Source organism: Pleurodeles waltl, chromosome 8, assembly GCF_031143425.1.
Source record: "Pleurodeles waltl isolate 20211129_DDA chromosome 8, aPleWal1.hap1.20221129, whole genome shotgun sequence".
Lineage (NCBI taxonomy): Eukaryota > Metazoa > Chordata > Amphibia > Caudata > Salamandridae > Pleurodeles > Pleurodeles waltl.
In genome coordinates this window covers 661,247,729-661,268,005 of record NC_090447.1, presented here as the reverse complement: position 1 = coordinate 661,268,005, position 20,277 = coordinate 661,247,729, and the positions used below count along the sequence as shown (strand labels likewise).

Here is a 20,277-nt window from a genome sequence, read left to right as displayed (position 1 = left end):
AAGGCACAGAAAGATTTAAGTGCAGAGAAATGCTCACTTTCTAAAAGTGGCATTTCTAAAGTAGTAATATTAAATCCAACTTCACTAGTCAGCAGGATTTTGTATTACCATTCTGGCCATACTAAATATGACCTTCCTACTCCCTTCAGATCAGCAGCTGCCACTTCAACAATGTATGAGGGCAGCCCCAATGTTAGCCTACGAAGGGAGCAGGCCTCACAGTAGTGTAAAAACAAATTTTGGAGTTTTACACTACCAGGACATGTAAACTACACAGGTACATGTCCTGCCTTTTACCCACACAGCACCCTGCTCTAGGAGTTATCTAGGGCACACATTAGAGGTGACTTATGTGTAGAAAAAGGGGAGCTTTAGGCTTGGCAAGTACTTTTAAATGCCAAGTCGAAGTGGCAGTGAAACTGCACACACAGGCCTTGCCATGGCAGGCCTGGGACAATGTAAAGGGGCTACTTGAGTGGGTGGCACAACCAGTGCTGCAGGCCCACTAGTAGCATTTAATCTACAGGCCCTAGGCACGTACAGTGCACATTACTAGGGACTTATAAGTATATTAAATAGTCCAATTGGGTATGATCCAAAGTTACCAAGTTTAAAGGGAGAGAGCATATGCACTTTAGCCCTGGTTAGCAGTGGTAAAGTGCGCAGAGTCTAAAAGCCAGCAAAAACAGAGTCCAAAAAGTGGAGGGAGGCAGGCAAAAAGTTAGGGGTGACCACCCTAAGGCATGTCCAGTCTAACACTCTTCATTATTAATCTTGGTACTTTCAACAGGAAGTAGAGTTGCCGGGTTCAATACAGTACACCGTTTTAATGAGACATTAGGCGACCCCAAAATAATTGTCTCATATCTGGTAAGTCGAGCATTTGTCATGTGCTGAGTTTTAGTTCGGGTCAACAGAATTTAAACTGAATGTGGAACCATTACTGTTAAGGGATGTCCCATCACTATGCCTTCACACTGCGTGAGACTTTGACCAACTTCTGCAACTGCACGCAAACAACCCAGTAGGGCTGCTGCGACGGGGTCCAAGGTTGCTGAAAAATATGCTACAGGGCGGTTTGCACCCCCATGGACCTGTGTCAAGACAGACAAAGAACAAGCATCACTTTCATGACAAAACAGCAGAAAAGGCTTTTTGTAATCAGGCATACCCAAAGCTGGTGCCCTGCACATGCACTCTCTCAATTCCATGAATGACTCAAGCTCTTCCTTGGATAGGGTTATAGTATACGGTTCATCCTTAGTCTCTTTTCCTGTCAACTTTATCAATGGTTTAGAGATAATTGAAAAGTTGGGTATCCACTGGCGACAGTAGCCCACCATTCCCAAAAACATCCTGACATCTCTCTTTGTTGTCGGGGGTTCATCTACAAAATAGCTGTCACCCTTTCTTTTTATATTCTTCTGGACCCTCTCTCAATCAAGTGTCCTGAGTATCTCACCTCTTTCTGACAGTACTGCAGCTTCTTTGGCGACACTTTATGTCCGTTCTTTCCCAAATGGTTCAATAAGGCAATTGTGTCATACCTGCAGTCATCTCTTGTTCTGGACGCAATTAGCAAGTCATCAATGTACTGCACTAGAGTCGAACTGAAAGGCAGTACTAAGGACTCCAAATCCTTCTTCAATATCTGATTGAAGATGGAAGGTGACTCAGAAAATCCTTGAGGAATTCTGCACCAACTGTACACCTTGTCCAGGAATTTGAAACTGAATAAAAATTGGCTGTCCTCATGAAGAGGCACCGAAAAGAAAGCTTGTGACAAGTCTACAACGGTGAACCATTCTACATCACACGGAACCTGAAACATAATCACTGCTGGGTTCGGCACTGTGGGGCAACACTTTACCACAATCTCGTTTATTTTCCTCAAGTCCTGCACAATTCGAACCTTCCCACAAGGCTTTTTCAGACCCATTATTGGTGAATTACATGGGCTGCTCAATACCTCCTTCAGAACCCCTTGCTTTACAAAGTCTGCAATTATCTGCGACACCTGAATAAGGACATCTTGTGCCATGTGATATTGTGGCACCTGGGGAAATAGTGCATTTGGCTTCACTTGTACTTTAACTGGTTCCACTCCTTTTATCAGTCCCACTTCCTTACCTGTCAAATCCCACACTTTATCTGTCACTGTTCCCTGTAACTCAGCTGGTCAGTCAGTCACTGTAAGCATTGGAAATAAGGTTATCAAAGGGTAATCCTCATTTACGGTTTCCGTTTCTAACTCTGAGAACTGACCGTCCTCGCCTTCATCATCACTGTTTGTCTGCACCTCAATTCCATTGTTGGAACAGGTAATTGAACATTTCGTCTTGCACAACAGGTCTCTCCCCAGTAGGGACACTGGGCTAGAATCGCAGACTACAAACTTATGCAGTCCCTGAAAGTTGCCGGTCACTTTACAACTACGGCGATGCAGCGTCTCGGAGGTGATAAGGAACAAATTAAACATTGTTTGGATTTTTGAGCGACTTCTGGGAGGTATAGGTCGCTTGGCGATTTTAATTAAGTACATCCAATTTGGAACTGTTCCACTGGAGACAAATAAGCACAGATGTGTTGTGATCTTGCACCCAATCGGCTAATTACAGCCTGAACAGTTTACATGAAATACAGGAAGATAAGCCTTGATAAAGTCCCTCATAGGACGAAACACGTGTCGGCTGAATTTGGTCTGGATCTTGCAATCAATTGTCGCATTGGATGACAAGAACTCTCATTGCCCCAAGTCAACAAATTAGACATTGCACACTTGTTCCATGGATTAATTGGACTAGGGTGCACTGATTCTGAGTTTTTGGGAGAAAAATTGTTTTTGATTGAATTGGATGATTTGTGTTAAATATTTGGCGTTTATGTTTGTAATTTGACATTGTTTTGGACTTATGTTTCTCTTCTGTAGCTATTTCTATACATGTATTTATGATATATTGGTATTTTTTGTATTAAAATTGAAAATTGAATATTATAGTCTTGGAACCATCACACACCACTGATATCTCATTTGATTATATCATATCTATTCTTAGAATTCTCCAGTAGAATTGAAGGATCCATGGACACGACTATCAATTTAAGTAAACTATCTGAAGTGTGCTCCATTCTTATTCTAGTCATAAGTTGCCAATCTCAACCTGCACCGGATCTGTAATCGGGTTTGTCAAGTACTGGTTTGCTGCTCCTACCACTCTTATGGTGCGCCCTGAAAGTGTTAACTTCGGAACTTCTGACTGTAGAGCGTGTAGCTCCGGTATCAACCAAGAATGAAACCTTGTGACCCATCACCTTTCCCTCTACATAGGGTCCCCTCTGGTCTACTTCTAGGGTTGCTGCAAGTCTACACTCCTCACTGTCTGAACTGTCATCCAACCATTCCTCATTTATTCCATCTTCACCACGCAATGGGAATTGCTGTACTGTATTATTTTGGCTCACTACTTGACCTGTGACCTGCTGAGGAAGCATCACCTGTTGCTGTCCCATTGGAGCTAATGGTAATTGCATTTGCTGTCTAGGTACCATGGGAACCTGCTGTTGTACTTGCTGCATTTGCGCTGGTTGAATACGCGGCATTTGCATTTGCTGCATGGGCTGTAGCCCCTGCATCTGAACCATGTTATTTTGGAAGTTCTGATTTTGACTTCTCATTTTTGGACCTCTGACATTTTGTAATGTACTGACATTTGTGCTTTGTTGAACGACACCATCCTGCACCGCATTCGGACAGTCCCGCTTCCAATGCCCCACGCGTGACATGGTGACATCTTTTTCATCCCTTGTATGTAATTTTGAACCACAACAGTATTCAAGTCTGGACCGTGATTCACAAAACCTCGACCTCTCGGTTGTGCCTGAAACACACCATTCCCTGGCGGTTGCTGCTGTAGAATTGAAGGATCCATGGACACGACTATCAATTTAAGTAAACTATCTGAAGTGTGCTCCATTCTTATTCTAGTCATAAGTTGCCAATCTCAACCTGCACCGGATCTGTAATCGGGTTTGTCAAGTACTGGTTTGCTGCTCCTACCACTCTTATGGTGCGCCCTGAAAGTGTTAACTTCGGAACTTCTGACTGTAGAGCGTGTAGCTCCGGTATCAACCAAGAATGAAACCTTGTGACCCATCACCTTTCCCTCTACATAGGGTCCCCTCTGGTCTACTTCTAGGGTTGCTGCAAGTCTACACTCCTCACTGTCTGAACTGTCATCCGACCATTCCTCATTTATTCCATCTTCACCACGCAATGGGAATTGCTGTACTGTATTATTTTGGCTCACTACTTGACCTGTGACCTGCTGAGGAAGCATCACCTGTTGCTGTCCCATTGGAGCTAATGGTAATTGCATTTGCTGTCTAGGTACCATGGGAACCTGCTATTGTACTTGCTGCATTTGCGCTGGTTGAATACGCGGCATTTGCATTTGCTGCATGGGCTGTAGCCCCTGCATCTGAACCATGTTATTTTGGAAGTTCTGATTTTGACTTCTCATTTTTGGACCACTGACATTTGTGCTTTGTTGAACGACACCATCCTGCACCGCATTCGGACAGTCCCGCTTCCAATGCCCCACGCGTGACATGGTGACATCTTTTTCATCCCTTGTATGTCATTTTGAACCACAACAGTATTCAAGTCTGGACCGTGATTCACAAAACCTCGACCTCGGCCTCTCGGTTGTGCCTGAAACACACCATTCCCTGGCGGTTGCTGCTGTATCATCTGCTGGATTCCATTTCCCTGCATACCTGCCTGCGCTGCCCTTATCTGCATCACCATCACTTTCGCCTTCAGTTTTCTCTGCTTCATCTCAATCTCGTCACTACAGTATTTTGCATACTGTAACACCTCATCAATCAGCTTCGCTTGCCAACAGATCAAATGATTCTTAATCATCTGGCTAACCTCTGGTCTCAGCCCTTCAACAAATCTAAATATGAGATGGTTCATCTCTTTCGGCTCAATGGTTTCAGTACCACTGTAATGTTTGAACGCTTTCAACAACCTGTCATAGTAAGCATGGATCGATTCTTTAACCTCCTGTGAGGTCCGGTCGGTTTTCTGCTAATCAGTCACTTTCGGCAACACTTTCTGCTTCAAAAACTCAATCACTTTATGATAGTACTTCATCACCTCTTCAGAGGGTGCTCCGGTCGCCTTATTCCTTGCCGGCTCCTGTGTCGGCCAGTCCACACCTCTCTTGCACTCAAGTCATAAGTCGGGCGGAACAATGATCTCAAACAAAGTATTTAAGTCTTCCCAGAGACACTAGCAAGCTTCACAAACCTACCTGTCTGCTGATACCACTCTATCGGTTTCTCCCTTAGTCTGGTGTAGTTATTTGTGAATGACAGAATGTCTCCCCGGGACCACGGTACATGGACTAAAACCCCTCCAGTGGTTTCTCTCATTGGTAATATTTTTACTGTCCCAGTATCCGATGAAGCTTTAGTCGGACTTGATCCCGGACTGTCAGTTTTCTCCTTGTCTCTTTTCTTTGCCCATCTGCCTTCTCACTTTTCTAAGGCTCCACAGATCTGCGCACTCTGCAATATCTCTTTAAGATGCGCTTTTATTCCGGCTGACCCCATATGGTCAAAATCTTTAGAGTCTAAGTCTAGTCTGTAACTCCTTTTCAAATGCTTAGTATTCCCAATGTCAATATTGTATTTGTCTGCCAGGTTCGCCAACCTCTGGTGCACTTTGCCCACTTCTTTAGTAATTTTGGGGCACAGATACCTTAACTCTGCTTCTGTGTATGACTCTAATCTGTTTCCCCTATTGTCCCTTCCACTAGTTCTGCAGCTTCCACGCCCAGTCTCACAAAATTCAGGTACACATCTTTTTCTGAACTTTCTGGTTTCTCTGCAGTTACTGCAGTCTTTTGTGAAGCATAAGTCTTGTCTAACCACTCATTTAACTGTTGTACCAAAAAACTTTGCAGTGAAATATTCCCTGCATGCAGCATTGGCGACTGTGAAGCATTTGTACTTATTGTCTGTGGGGTTAGCATACCTAGCCCTGCCTGTCTCATTGCCTCCAACGGGGCTTCAACCGGGCTAAGGTCTAACAAAGACCTTGGTCTTTCGGCCGTTTGCTCTCCCGGAGCCATTAACTGGGGAGTTCCTATGGACCCTCCTCTTATTGCATCCTGGGTCATTACTCCCTGATCACACACACCAGGCTTACCTTGTGCATACAATGGCACCGGTGGACCAACAGTAATTGGCAATGATATGGCAGCAGGTGTCTGACCTGGTCCAAAACTCCGTGGAGCAGCAACTCCAAAAGTTTGATTCTCTGTAGCCGGGGAAGGTACTAATGGAGGTCCTGCTGCTGGATTATACCCTGGTATAAGCTGTTGCTGCGGCTGGGACAGCAATTGCGGAGTTGGCTCAATCTGTATTAACCTCGATTTTGTATATATCGGGTCTGGTGGCACTATCAGATTTGTAGTAGTCTCTAGTACTGGGACATCTGGATAGATTCTCTGTATCTGCGGTGGAGGTTGCAACTGTATCTGCATGTATGGTGCAGTGGGTACACTGACACCATTCTGTATCAAACCCGTATCACTAGTCTGCACTGTATCAGTAACTCCCTTCTCCTGTGTCTGGTTCCCAGGACCCGCACTACTGCTCGGAACATTGTCGCTTACCGCATGAGGTGGCGGGCGATCATGTACTAGCTGATTTAGAAACTCCTCAACGTCTGAGTCATCTTCTTCTATCCAAGATCTCTTAGTCTCTTTAGGCTTACTAGAGTCCTTGTCTGTCTTACAGGTGGCTTTCTTCCCCTGCGTCTCATCTCCCTGTGCTATTGCTGGAAACAATTTAAGTCCGTCCACTATTCCTCGTCTCCACATTTTGCTCTCATTGTCCCATCTAGCCTCAGCTAAAGTCTTTTCTGCTCTTTTTATTATATATTATTAAATCCCAAATTGCTAAAGCCTCGTACTGAGCTGGCCTCGGAGGTGGCTTTTGTACACTTAACATCCACCTCAAATTCTCTAGAACTCTCGTATTGAACGTTCCGTGTTCCGGAAACGCCAAACATCCCTCTTTTTCTGTCAGTTTGCGCCACTGTTTCATCCACAAGCAAGGTGCAACACCCTTTTCCTCCATGACTATATAAGCTGGAGTACCATCAGGCGGTGTAGGCTCCCCTTCACTCGCCATAATGTATGCGTCTCCTTTCAGAGCGCTCTTAAAAGCTTTGAAAAAATTCATCTTTGCGTCTTTTCTTTTATTTGTATTTAATCAGAAAGTGACTTTAATTCCCAGGACACTCTTCACCCACCTTTCTCAACCTATTGCCTCTCATGGATGGCAGCCAATCCATGCGCGACCCCTCTCGGCAACTGACCTATCTCAGCGCGCACCACTGACGTCACACTCACACATACTGCAGCTGACAAAGTCTTGCGGCTTGTCTGCCCCTCACTAGATTCACACCAAACTAATGCAAAACTATTGCGAGCTCCTTTAACAACAACAACAACTCAAATTTGCCGGTGTACTACAGGAAGAGTACACATTCGCTTCAGAACTTTACAGAGATTTCACTTGAAGCCTCGGCCGCTACTCTCTCCTTCTCAGTTCCCGCATACTCAAGCAGAATTCGACCCGCAAATCCTACTCTCGACTTGTCAATGGTTTGTTCTAGTGCACTTTAGAACTTGCCAAATCTCCATCGAAGGTTTCACACATACAATTTGGCTCAAACTCGACTTGTCAACCACGCCCGATTGACCTAATTAAACCACACAAATTACAACATAAACCCAAGTGTCTCCTACACTTGTCAAATACTCCGGAGTCTTAGACCATGTTGGGTCCGTACATTAACAACCAACCATGTGGATAATTATGAGCACAAAGCGCCACACTCATATGAAGTATGCCGACTTCCCTACTCTCATACTGAGGAGTACGCCCACTCCTACTAAAACAACATTATCTGGTCTAAATACACACAAACTTCACAAACCACCTGCAAAATGTATAAGCTGAGCAAGCGCAAATCCTACACCACACATGCTAAAACGCCGAGAACATCCTCAACTCACTTAGGCAGGCTCCGGGATCCCGGGAAAGTCATGGTGAATTTTTTTAGAAACACATCATACTTCTAATTTGCATTTTCTCAGAAAAACAATCTAAACAATAACTCTCTGTCCCAGGGCCCCAAAGGGCCAAACCGTCGCTCTGCTACCAGAACTGTTAATGCGTCCCTTTATAATAAGTTATTACACATCAAGACTCGTTTTAGGCCAATGAATCTTTTGACCCAGTTAAGAGACACCTTAGGACGAGATAGCTAATCAATATGTCAATCAATACGTCTATAATGTCATCAATATTTATCACAACAATACATTTCACTTTAGTTAAAGTCATTAATCAATTCAAAACACTACCAAGACCTTGCAGCCATGAATAACCACACCAGTTTAGTAGAATTTTATGAGTTTTATTCCCTATTTGTTACAATTCTAGGAGCAGATGCGTTAATCTCAAAACCAGGAAACACAATAGCATAGTCACAATATGGCAACTTTGATAAGATTTCATTAAGGCGAGAATCACAAACATCAAAACATACCAAGGCATGAACATAGATCAATTTAGCAAAGTGTCAATAACGCGTCAGTTCAACAAAGCATAGATTCGGTTGTTTGTCTATTTGCGTCAGTTTAGTGAACATCTGTCCTAACCGCTAATTTACATCGGCATGTTGGGCTTCATGCAAAACAATTTAGAACACCAATTTGGAAAACATCTAACTATGGTCTCTGTCAAAAGTAAGCAGTTGGTACCTAGAAAGGAAAAGCAAACAGACAAATCACAAATTCATTGTCAAAATTACCCTCCAAGGTTTAGGTCAGCACACAGGTTCAGTCTTCGTCTTCAGGACATCAGTCAAATCGCCATCAGTCAGAACTCAGCTCCGGGGCAAAATGGGGGCACTTCCCTCATAAGGAGGTAAAGTGTAAAATGGGCAAATCTAAGGACTAGGATGGTTTTAAGCAAATCAATAAGTCACCAAACAGAGTGACAAAGTTTCTGGATAAAATCAATAGCATTCCCTAACCCACCTAAATGGCTCCCCGTGTCATGGGTTTTTATCCCATTCCCCTAAAATGTCATTGGTCGTTGGTTATACCCCACTATCTTTATCCAATGGAAAAACAAATTATGTCATTAATCTTTCACCCCATATTATTTTACAAGCTTCTCATTGGTTCTCCTGCTCAATATCTTCAGAGGTAGCACGCCCGGTATGATTTCATCTTTCTGTAATTCTTTGCACATCTTTTGGTCAGTAGCCCCATTGTCTTCACCGGTTTGAATGACCTTGTACATTACATTAATCTACACTGTTGCATTTTGTTTAATATCACTCTACAAGCAATATGGAGTTCATGGGAACTGATCTACTCTGGTTACGTTCAGCTTCTAGTTTGAAGAAAAACAAGGGGTCATGTCCTTTTGCAAGTCAGCACACTGCAAGATAGGAAAAATACATTTAATATGAGAGCCAAGCAGCTAAGCTTTGGCTCATGCTAACTTAAGGCCTACAAGGATTTCAGCACAAATGCAATAACGCAATCATTAATCATTAGTATAAACTTATTCAGTATAACAATTTATAAACATTTTAGTCATCATTATTAGTCCATGTATATATTGGCGGCCACTCCCCGTGGTCACATTTCAAGTGCATGTTTAAACAAATACATCAATACAGTTTCTATGCGGCATTATCACACATTAATTCATAAGCATCTCATGTTAATATAGATTATATAAACTACGCTCTCTCAATGCTTACCGGTATAAACTTAATTTTTCAATATTTAGGTTGTTAAAATTTTGCTACATATTAGAATGGTATATTATTAGAAGTTAATATTCTGACATACAATTATGTGAGTAACATGCCTTCATTCACCGGGGTAAAATTAAACTGTGAATGTCAAATTGAAAGCATTGGATTAACTGTAAAGTGTTTCATCCAAAACATTTGAATTCTTTAGCCTTTAGTGAGATTTGGTGACTCTCACAACCTGTATGTTTGTATCCCAGACCATTTTATAAATCTGTGACACAGCTTGCCAGATGGTTGAATTTTGTACTATAGTTTTTCAGTCATGTGATATTCATATACATGTAATATTCATGTGGTATTTACAAAAGATTCATTGGTATTAACATTGAAATGCAAATCATGTACATAGTTGGCATTTGACCTGAGTCCTGGCAGGAGCACTGCTCTTAAGGACAGGATTAAAGTATTAGAAAACAACCTAATATATATTTTTAAAAACTTACACATCACCTGTCAAGAAAATATTGTATAGTGAATTTCATTTTAGAAATATGTTGCTGCTCCAATTTAAAGTTTAATTTCCCTTAAAATAGGTTTCTAGATTAAACAAAATCGATTGTCTTAAACCACTCACTGAAGTACCAAATGTGACATTTAGTAACTATATTTGCTATAGCTAATTAATGTAAATTAAATGCTCAAACAGCCACTCTGAAACATATCTCTTCTGCCATCTTCCTTACCACACATTGGAAATTTTTACAACACTAACCAAACATAAAGCATTAACATCTTAGTATGGTATTCGTACTGTTGATAGTGGTCTGCAGTGCATTTGACACACATACAATGTTCACATTTCAAAACAATTCAGGCTAACTGTAACTGCGCAAGAGAACAAAAAGGCTACTTAAATTCTGAGAACAACCACGCATGCCTTTGTATTTGATTTTTTAAAATTTCGAATATTTTTTAACTGAATATTTTTTCTTAAACCTTTTTCTCCCACCAATTGTCTTAGTAAAGCACATTTCTTTCTTAGAAATTTTAAAGTACCTTAGGGAAACTGATAATATATGTCACTTCACTCATCTAAACATTTCATTTAGTCCCTAGAAATTTTAATGAGGCATCCTGAAGACAATCGAAATCAGATCCGGGAAATGGCCCAAACGTTAACAGATGGAAGAGTCCTTGATGAATTAATCAACGAAAAACTGGAGACCTTCAATGCACGACGGGAAGAGCTCATTCAAAAGGTATGTGGGTTCTTTTTGATCTGTCAAATACTACCACACATCCTCAAGTCTTTTTAGAAATGGTCTTAAAATGTTTTTTTTCATTTCTAAGAGTGATATTCATAAAGGTTCTCATTGGTTCATCTTGTACTTTCCTCTACCTTTTCCAAAGCTATAGGAAAGGGACATAGCCTCTTTGCAGCTCCCACGTAAAACACTCCCTGGTTTATCATATTAATTGGTACTCTTGCAATACTTGACAACTATTATTGATTAGCTGTACCATCATGTAACTTTGCATAAACATTTTATTTCATATCATCATCAGACTTTTAATTGAGGCTACTTTTTGTGTGCTGTTTTAAAATGTTTTTTTCTTGATTTATTAAAATGTTTTTTTTTACATTCTGTTGCTTTTAAAACAAAGTATCTGAAATACATCTTTTCACAAACAATTTGGTTTCTATTAAAATACAGTATACGTTAAATGTTTCATGCTGTATTTAAATTAAAATTAGGTATGCAAATTTCCTAGCGGGAACTAGGATAGCAATCAGATGTACCGAATTAAGCGTAAAGTCCATGTTGCCACATGCTATGCTGGTTATTTTCTGCAGACAGAACAACATAGTAATCATTTTGAACGCAGTTTAGATGTTTGACACATAGTGACAAAGTTTTTTATATTGAGGCATAACTCACTGTCAAAATGTTTGACATTATAGCATAGAATTCATTACCAAGAACTATGGCTGTTTGCTAAAATTATAAGCCAAGACACAGGTATGTTAGGAACAATGGAGATGTCCCTTACAACTGGTACATCCATTTGAAAATTTCATTCTCTGAGTGTACAATGTTCTTAATAAACAAGATAAAACAATGAGATGAGCACTGGAATTTTGTAATAGAAGTTCCATAGCAGCCGTTATTTGCCTTTGCCAATCAACTGTATTTAATGGAGCTTCCAAACTGTAAATGCTCTAATTGAATATTACAGTATGCAGTGAGTAATTATTTTGGGGTTACACTGCCCAAAGAAACTTTAGAAACAGATTAGTACCTTCACTGCACCCCACTGTTCTTTTCCACTGTAGGACCAAATCAAAATAATTTTAGAAATAGTTGGAATTATATATTTGTATACTTACAACTACAATTTACATATATTTCAAATGTGTCTGAGTTCACTGAACTTCTCAGGAGTAATCATGGAAATCTGTGTAAGGATAGCCTTCCTTGATCGCTACAACTCCTCTACACCCGAGAGGGTTTCAATTCCTAGATCATTGGAAAAAAGTTTTTCTTTTCTATTTCTGCTAGGAAAAATATTTCAGGGACAGAGAAACGCTGTTCCCTGCACCCTCTTAAATAACTGTTATGTACCATTCCCTTATTGACCATAGATGTTAACCCTCAAATGGTTACCCAAATAATTTTCAGCAGGGAAGCGCTCACACTTTCCTGAAATGCACCAAACTAGGCTTATGAAACTTCACGTACCAGAGTCAGAACCCAAACTTAAGCCTAACTTTTATGTTATTTCCTTACAATAGCAGTGGTGTATTATTATAGCAAAAAATGTGTTTAGTAGTACATATAGAAATATTTGCCATGCATACACTGCAAAATGTCAAATATGCTTGGTTGTTGTCACTTGGGAATCAGAGTGAGATAATATAGTGTTGTTATGAAAATCATGCACTATTGTAAAGATGTACATGGATTCCAATGCCAACTTTTAGTCATCTGACATTTTGCATAAGAAAAAGCAGTACATACTGTAATGTTGTGAGTGTGTATACACTTCATTACTGTGAAGGGAACTGGCTGTTTCTGACGCCTCTTGCATTTCTCTGCTACTCCCTTTCACTCGCCACATACATGCAGTTGGTGAGTTTACCTCTTCAATTTGTGAAGTAAATAAGAATGTATGTAAATAACTTAAGGGAGCACAAGTTACTTTCAGTAGACATTATAATTATTTTTAGTGATGTAATAATATCAATGGTAAAGTGATATGTAATGTCCCCAGTGATGTCATTCACTTCATCAGTAATAGAATGTGTGACACTATATGCAATGAGGAGCAGTCAATGTGTAGTTGTCAACAATGTGCAGTCATGGGTAAAGAAAACTGTTAGGCCTATCATCCTTGGTGTGGATTCCCCTGTCTTTTTGCCTCTGCTACCTGTATTTTTGAGTGTGTTCTGGACTTCGTTTTTGCTGCTCCTGGTACTCTGGGCACTTTACCACTGCTGACCATTGCTAAGGTGCAAGTGCTCTGTGTGCAAATTGTATTGGTGATTGTCAGAGTCACCAGATCCTCGGGGTCTGTGCACGTTCCCAACACTTCCACCACAAGACAGTTCCAATACTTTGATTAGAATTGTCACAGAGTCTAAGAGAGTCCAAGTGGGGAAAAGGGGATTAGGAAGGGAACAGCTGGGAAGGAGACCTGTAGGAAGCAAAAAGGTTAAAACACACAATATCAAAATTACATCATATGAATCAATACTAGGCTATGACTCTAAGCATTGTCATTCTGAAAACATGGACAACCTAAGCATAGACTTAAAATAACTAGGCTTCAAGATGAATGGATACCTGTGAGGGAATCAAGAAAGGTTAAATGCAATTTTCAGATTCAAGTATTATCCTTTGCATGAGAATCAGGAAACAGTCTGAATGATTTCTAAAAAATCATATGAATCGTGTTTGAGAAACATATTAAGAACACATAACATTACATTTAGAACTCTGGCTTTTTTGTTCTCTCAACTTGCCGGAACAAGAATTGCGCACATTGCAGAGTTTCACATTAAAAGTAAATACCATAGAATGATTGTGCACCATGAATAACACAAATTAGACTCAAGGAATAAATCACGCGACTTGCCAACTTGAAAGCCACCAAGTAAATGCCTTAAAATGGTAGTGTACAATGAGTAACATGAATTACACTCAGGAAATGAATTGCGCTTCTTGCCGGTTCGAGTACCACCATGTAACTGCCAAAGAATGGTAGCGCACAATGAATATCAAGGGTTAAAGCACAAGAAAAAGAATCGCACGTCTTGCCGATTGGAAGGCCACCATGTAACTGTCAAAGAATGGTAGCGCACAATGAATAACATGAATTAAGCACGAGGAAAGAATTGCGCGCCTTGCCGATTCGAATGCCACCATGTAACTGCCAAGGAATGGTAGCGCACAATGAATAACATGAATTAAGCTCGAAGAAAGAATTGCGCATCTTGCCGATTCGGATGCCACCAAGAAACTGCCAAGGAATGGTAGTGCACAATGAGTAACATGAATTAAGCACGAGAAAAAGAATCGCATGTTTTGCCGATTCGAATGCCACCATGAAACTGCCAAGGAATGGTAGCGTACAATGAATATCAAGAATTAACACACAAGAAAGGAATTGCGTGTCTTGCCGATTCGAACGCTACCTGGTAAATGCCATAAAATGGTATCGCACAATGAATTTCAAGAGTTAACACACAAGAAAAGAATTGCGCGTCTTGCCGATTCGAACGCCACCCTGCAAATGCCATAAAATGATAGTGCACAATGAATTTCAAGAGTTAACACACCAACAAAGAATTGTGCGTCCTGCCGATTCGAATGTCAGCATGCAAATGCCACAATAACTGGGTCGGGGCCCAGCCCAACCACCGTCTTACTGCCCTGCTTAAGGATCACCAATGTAGTATGAAGGGCAGAGGCCTGGAAGATCAAAGTAGGCCACCAAAACAGGAGCTCAGGAAGTTGCTGCTGCTCTGTACCAGGACCTCTGAATAGTGAGCACGTGGAGCTGGGCTGGCTCCCTTTTATGAAATCTGGGCCCAGCCCACAACCACACCCATGCATGCTGCAGGGAAAGCTTATAGAAGGCCCTGGAAAGGGACCACTCCCTGACACACTCTGAAAGCCTGCTGTAATACATTGCAAATACACAGTATTTATAAGCACCTTAAAAATAAGTCTTCAGGATTGAACTCTGCAATGCAAAAGGTTAAACAACAACATATCAGCACAATGCATAAATTACGTTGTCTTGAGAGTGCTGGGTTTTTGCATTCTAGTCACCCGTAGAGCGCACACTGCCCTGGTGTTGACAGTGATTGGCTTTTCCATGATTGACATATTTGATTTACAAGTAAGCTCCTAGTAAAGTGTAAATTAAATGCTACTTAGTGGGCCTGCAGCACTGATTGTGCCAACCAATTAGTACCCCTGTAAGCATGTCTCAGACCTGCCACTGCAATGTGTGTGTGGGCAGTGTTGCATTGCCAATTTGATCTGGCAAGTGTACCCACTAGCTAGGCTCAGACCTTCCCTTTTACTACATGTAAGTCACTCCTAAGCAGGGTGAAGTGTATTTAAAAGGTAGGACATGTACTGGTGTGTTTTACATGTCCTGATAGTGAAATACTGCCAAATTCGGTTTTACTATTGCAAGGCCTATCTCTCCCATAGGTTAACATGGAGACTTGCCTTTAAATATCTTTTAAGTACAGTTTCCCATTGGGAGCAGATGGAGCTATGACGTTTGGGGTCTCTAAACTCACAATTTAAAAATGCATCTTTTGATAGAGTTGTTTTTTTGATTGACTATTTGAGAATGCCACTTTTAGAAAGTGGGCATTTTGTTGCTTAACCATTCTGTGCCTTTGCCTGCCTGTGGAATCCATGTTTGGGTCACATTGACAGTTGGGCTGTTTTTTTAATTCCCTCTATACAGTGACACAAAGGGGGCTGAGGTGTGTCCTGCCTATCCTGATGAGTCTCCTGGGCTGGAGTGGGGAGGGAGGAGTTGACGCCTGAACTGGCTGTGCTTGTCCTCACACACAGTGCAGTCTCCACCCCCTGGTGTGTATCTGGGGACAGGCCTGGGCAAGTCAGGATGTTGTGAACAACAGAGACTTTCCTTTGAAGTTTGCCTACTTAAAAGGCAGAAATGAGTATAAGAGGTGGACCCAAAACCCCAGACTTTTAGAACCCTTCTGGATCAAGAAGAACCTCTGCCAAGGAGAAGAGCTGAAGAGCTGGAGGAGGAGTAGTACTGCCCTTTTGATGTGTGTGCTTTGCTGGGTTGGCCTGCAGTTTCTGCTTCTGCCTTAGAGAGGAAAAAGACTGTACTTTGCTGTATATCCTGCTTGTGATGTTTCTCCAAGGGCTTGGACTGTGTTTGCTTCCTGTTAAGAAGTCTCAGGGACTGCAAAGAGTTCACCTACCAGCCTCTGGGTTCACTTGCTGTGGACCCTAACTCACCAGGTGGTGACTATTCTAGTCTCTGGGCCCTTGGGAGTTAAAACTGGTTGAGAAACCAAGAAAAAACAAATGAACCAATGCCGGACGACGACTGACTGACGCCGGTTCCTGAACTCGCATCACCACCTGCAACCGAAGCCGTGGTCCCTGTTGGAGTGCAATGACCCTGACTGAAATTGCAGATCGGATGCCGCTGCAGCCCCACTGACATCCCGTGAGTTTGTGAGTCCCGAGTGCCATTTCACTGACGTCCGTGACACCCAACTCTGCCGCAGCATCTAGAGCCCTGTGGCGTGCCCGCGACCCCGTGTGGTCACCCCACCACCTCTTGACCTGCAAGACACTGACCCCGCCGGAGCGTAAGGACCCTGTGCTTCGCACCGATGCCACCTCATCTCCCTGCTCTGCAGCAAGAACCCGATGCTTTGCACCGATGTCACTGCTCCACTACTACCCAGCACTAGAACCAACGCCACACCGGATCCAGAGATGCCTCACTTCCCCAACTCGGTGCACTGGCTTGTTTTCCTCACTTTCAAAATGTACTATACCTAGGGGTCCGTGCAACTCTGTGACCGCCGCCATTGGTGGCAGATTGTTGAGATCCACTCCTTCATGACGTGATAACACCAAATTGAAACAATTGCATTTCTAAGAGCTATATTCAAGCTTAATCTTTGAAAATTCATAACATTGCTTTGTGTATGTTGGATTTTTGTAGTTTTTGTCTTGTTTTAATCAGATAAATATTGGGTATTTATGTAAACTGATGTTGAGTCCTTTTGTGGTGTTTTCACTGTTACTGTGTGCGATTGTACAAACACTTTACACATTTCCTTTGATATAAGCCTGACTGCTTGTACCAAGCTACCAAAGGGTTGAGCAGGGGTTTTCCTAGGTGTATATCTCACTAGAGTGATGGACCCTGCTTAGACAGAGTGAAAACTGACTCCGAACCAGCGATCCCGTTTCCAACAAAAACTGAAATGTTATTTTTGACTTGGCTATTACTCTGGCCCCTATACAGTGATCTGATGAAAATGATGCAGTCACTTATACACCTTGGATCTGGCATACCAATTTGGGTGAATGTATGTCCATGCAAGTGTAAAAGCAAAAAAAGAGGGGTCAAAAAAAGATTTGCTTTCCATTTGTAGCCCCCATAGAATAATTTGCACAATATGACAGCAAAAAACACAGAATGGGTTTATGACAAGCTTGCCATGAATGCAGATCGTTTACCAGAAAGCATGCTTTTTGTGGTTTGGTGTAAATCTGACTGGTCATTTTAAGGAACTAAAATTACAAAGCATCCTTCATATTTGAATTTTTCAATAAATGATTTGTTAATAGAAGAAATTTTTAACTTTCCCACAATAAATGTACAACTTTGACAGTATTCCCAGATTCATAATGCTTACTTTTTGTGCTCAGATCCAGACATTTTCATGATTTTGTGAGTTTCAGAAACTTTGTGCGAAGGTTTAATTAAATTTGAAAGTAGTAGCAGAGAAAAGCATAAGCATCAAGTCTATAATTGGATGCAGGCCCTGGTGACATGTAAGGCCTGCTGGCTGCAGGGCTGAGCCTTTCAGCCAACCCCACTTTGCAGGGCATGTTGAGCAGAAGAGGTGCAAGACAAGTAATTCAGAATATCGTTAAACAACAAAAATTCACTGACGAAAGCACAGTTAAATCTTAGTGTTTGTTCAGTGAACATAAAAAATATCCATGTTTTGGTATGGTAGCAACAATGCACAGTTTGACTGATGACTCCCCCTGCTCTTTGTAAATAGCAACGGGGGGCTTCGATTATGAAATGTTGTAGGTCGTGATTTTTATATATTGCATGCATAATACACTGAACCATAAATAACATTATGAATTGTTTATGTTTAATTTTATTTTCAGGCAGGTAACAATTATGCTTAGGCCTGACTTTCCTGTGAAAATTGATTTTCTGTTTTCATTATAACTTTGGCACCGTTTAATTAACCTACACAGAGGGGGTTATCTGCTTTGGTAGGGCAAGTTTAAGAATGTTTAAAAAAAAAGCTATGATTTTCAGTCTATGGAGTGAATGATACATGTGGATATATTTTAACTGAGTGAATTTAAATCTTTTGTTTCTTGATACTATGTGATATGCTCTAAGATCTGTTCCTACTCTTTGTTCTTAAGCTGTCTGTCCAGTATGTTCCCACATCTTGCATGGAGCGTGGTTAACTAAATGTTAATAAGAGGGCCTAGTATGGTCAGGTTATTGCTGGTTGGCTACTTCCCAGTGTAAGAAGGACCTGCAAGGTATCATGAATTTGTGGTCCTGCCTAAGTGTTATCCTACATGTCTCTCTCACCAGCAGCCAAGAAACTAGAAATTGCATGTAGAAGACCTTCTCCTTCCACCATTGAGTCCAAACTTCTGAACACCCCATCAATGTAGCAACGCCCTATAATGCCCATACTCACAATCATCCACTCCTCTAGACTTGGTTCTGAAAAGAATCCTCCCCTTTTCAATAGAAAGCCCTTCCTCTGGAGCATAGTTGCATACAGTGGATTCTGTCAGTGTTTCTTGACAATCCATTTCCAGCATCTTAATTCTATTTTTAGATGTCTCAGTTGTCGGGCACCTTCATCTCCACTCCCAGCATCAGTGCCACAGGTGCTCCATTTTGCCACTTCCCTCCCATGTCTCCCCACTCCTCCAGATTCACTCTGACAAACCATTTAGTTATCCATAGACCACGGACAACCAGATAATATTTTTCCTAGTCTAGGATCCCTAGGCCTACCCTCCTTTGTAGGGTGCTGACGAAGTTGCAGCATTAGCCTCTGTCTGCTCCCATCCTGGACCAAATCCCTAAGCACTGTGTCCTGATCCTTGAACCATCTCTGAAGCATCCAGATGGGGAGGTTTTCAAAATAATGCAGTACCCTAAATAGCAGAAGATTCATGATTTGCATCTGAATTTGGGAATCCTATGTTTTTTACTTGAATTAAAAAAGGCTCTGTGGATTTGTGAATCTTTGGAGAATCCGCAGACCAGCAGTCCAGATATATCTAAAATATTACCTATTCATGTCCAAAATGGAGTACTTTTAAATGCCACTTACTAAAAAAATTCCAAACAGGTTTTCACCACACCAAAGAAAGGCACTTCCTTGTGCAAGGTTGTACATTTATGCTAGGTTTGGTGTAAATCCCTTCATCTGTTTTTTAGTATCAAGGAGCAAAGAGCCCTTTTGTAATTAAAAAGGGAAAAACCACTTTTTGGACCTTTCCCTCTCTCCTTCTTTCCCCCCACTTGGCTCATGTTGATAAAACCAAAGTGAACAACCTTTTTTGGAGATTCCTCAATTGAAGCCACATTTTCATTTTCATTGGGGAGTATGACCTAATCATAACAACACATGTGCTATACTTGCCTGGGTAATAGGTAAACAAAAGTAGCAAATTCTCTGTCTTTCTCTTTCTCTTCTTGTTCTCTCTACGTATATATATATATATATATATATATATATATATATATATATATATATATATATATAATCTTAAATACCCATTGCCTGTCCCCCGTAGGTAGTTATAGTTAGGACCTAGTTTCCATTAAAAAAAAAGCATTTTTTAACTTTGCTATATCTTGGACGCCGTTTGATGAATCTTTATGAAATGTTCCAAAACATGTGTGCCCAAGGGTCTTGTTGTACATGGGAAGTTTAGGGCTGGCCTGTCAAGCAAGGCCTGAGAAAAAAAGAGAGGGTGAAAAAAGTGCATTTCCCATTTTAATTCTCATAAGGATTTTGAACACAACTATAGCCCGAACTGGTGGACAGAATTAAACTAAATTTGGCAGAAAGGTAGCTTTCCATTCAGTAGTTTCAGAGAAATTAAAAG

The 20,277-nt window shown here is 41.3% G+C and overlaps 1 protein-coding gene across 4 annotated transcripts in view; it reads left to right on the top strand.

Moving 5' to 3' along the window:
• Window positions 1-20,277, top strand: part of DMD (dystrophin) — a 6,960,831-nt gene that overhangs the window by 2,232,697 nt on the left and 4,707,857 nt on the right. For all 4 annotated transcript variants that reach the window (XM_069204753.1, XM_069204754.1, XM_069204752.1 and 1 more), the window contains one exon: window positions 10,969-11,118. In XM_069204753.1, coding sequence (XP_069060854.1) covers window positions 10,969-11,118 — 150 coding nt within the window. The remainder of the gene's footprint in view (window positions 1-10,968; window positions 11,119-20,277) is intronic.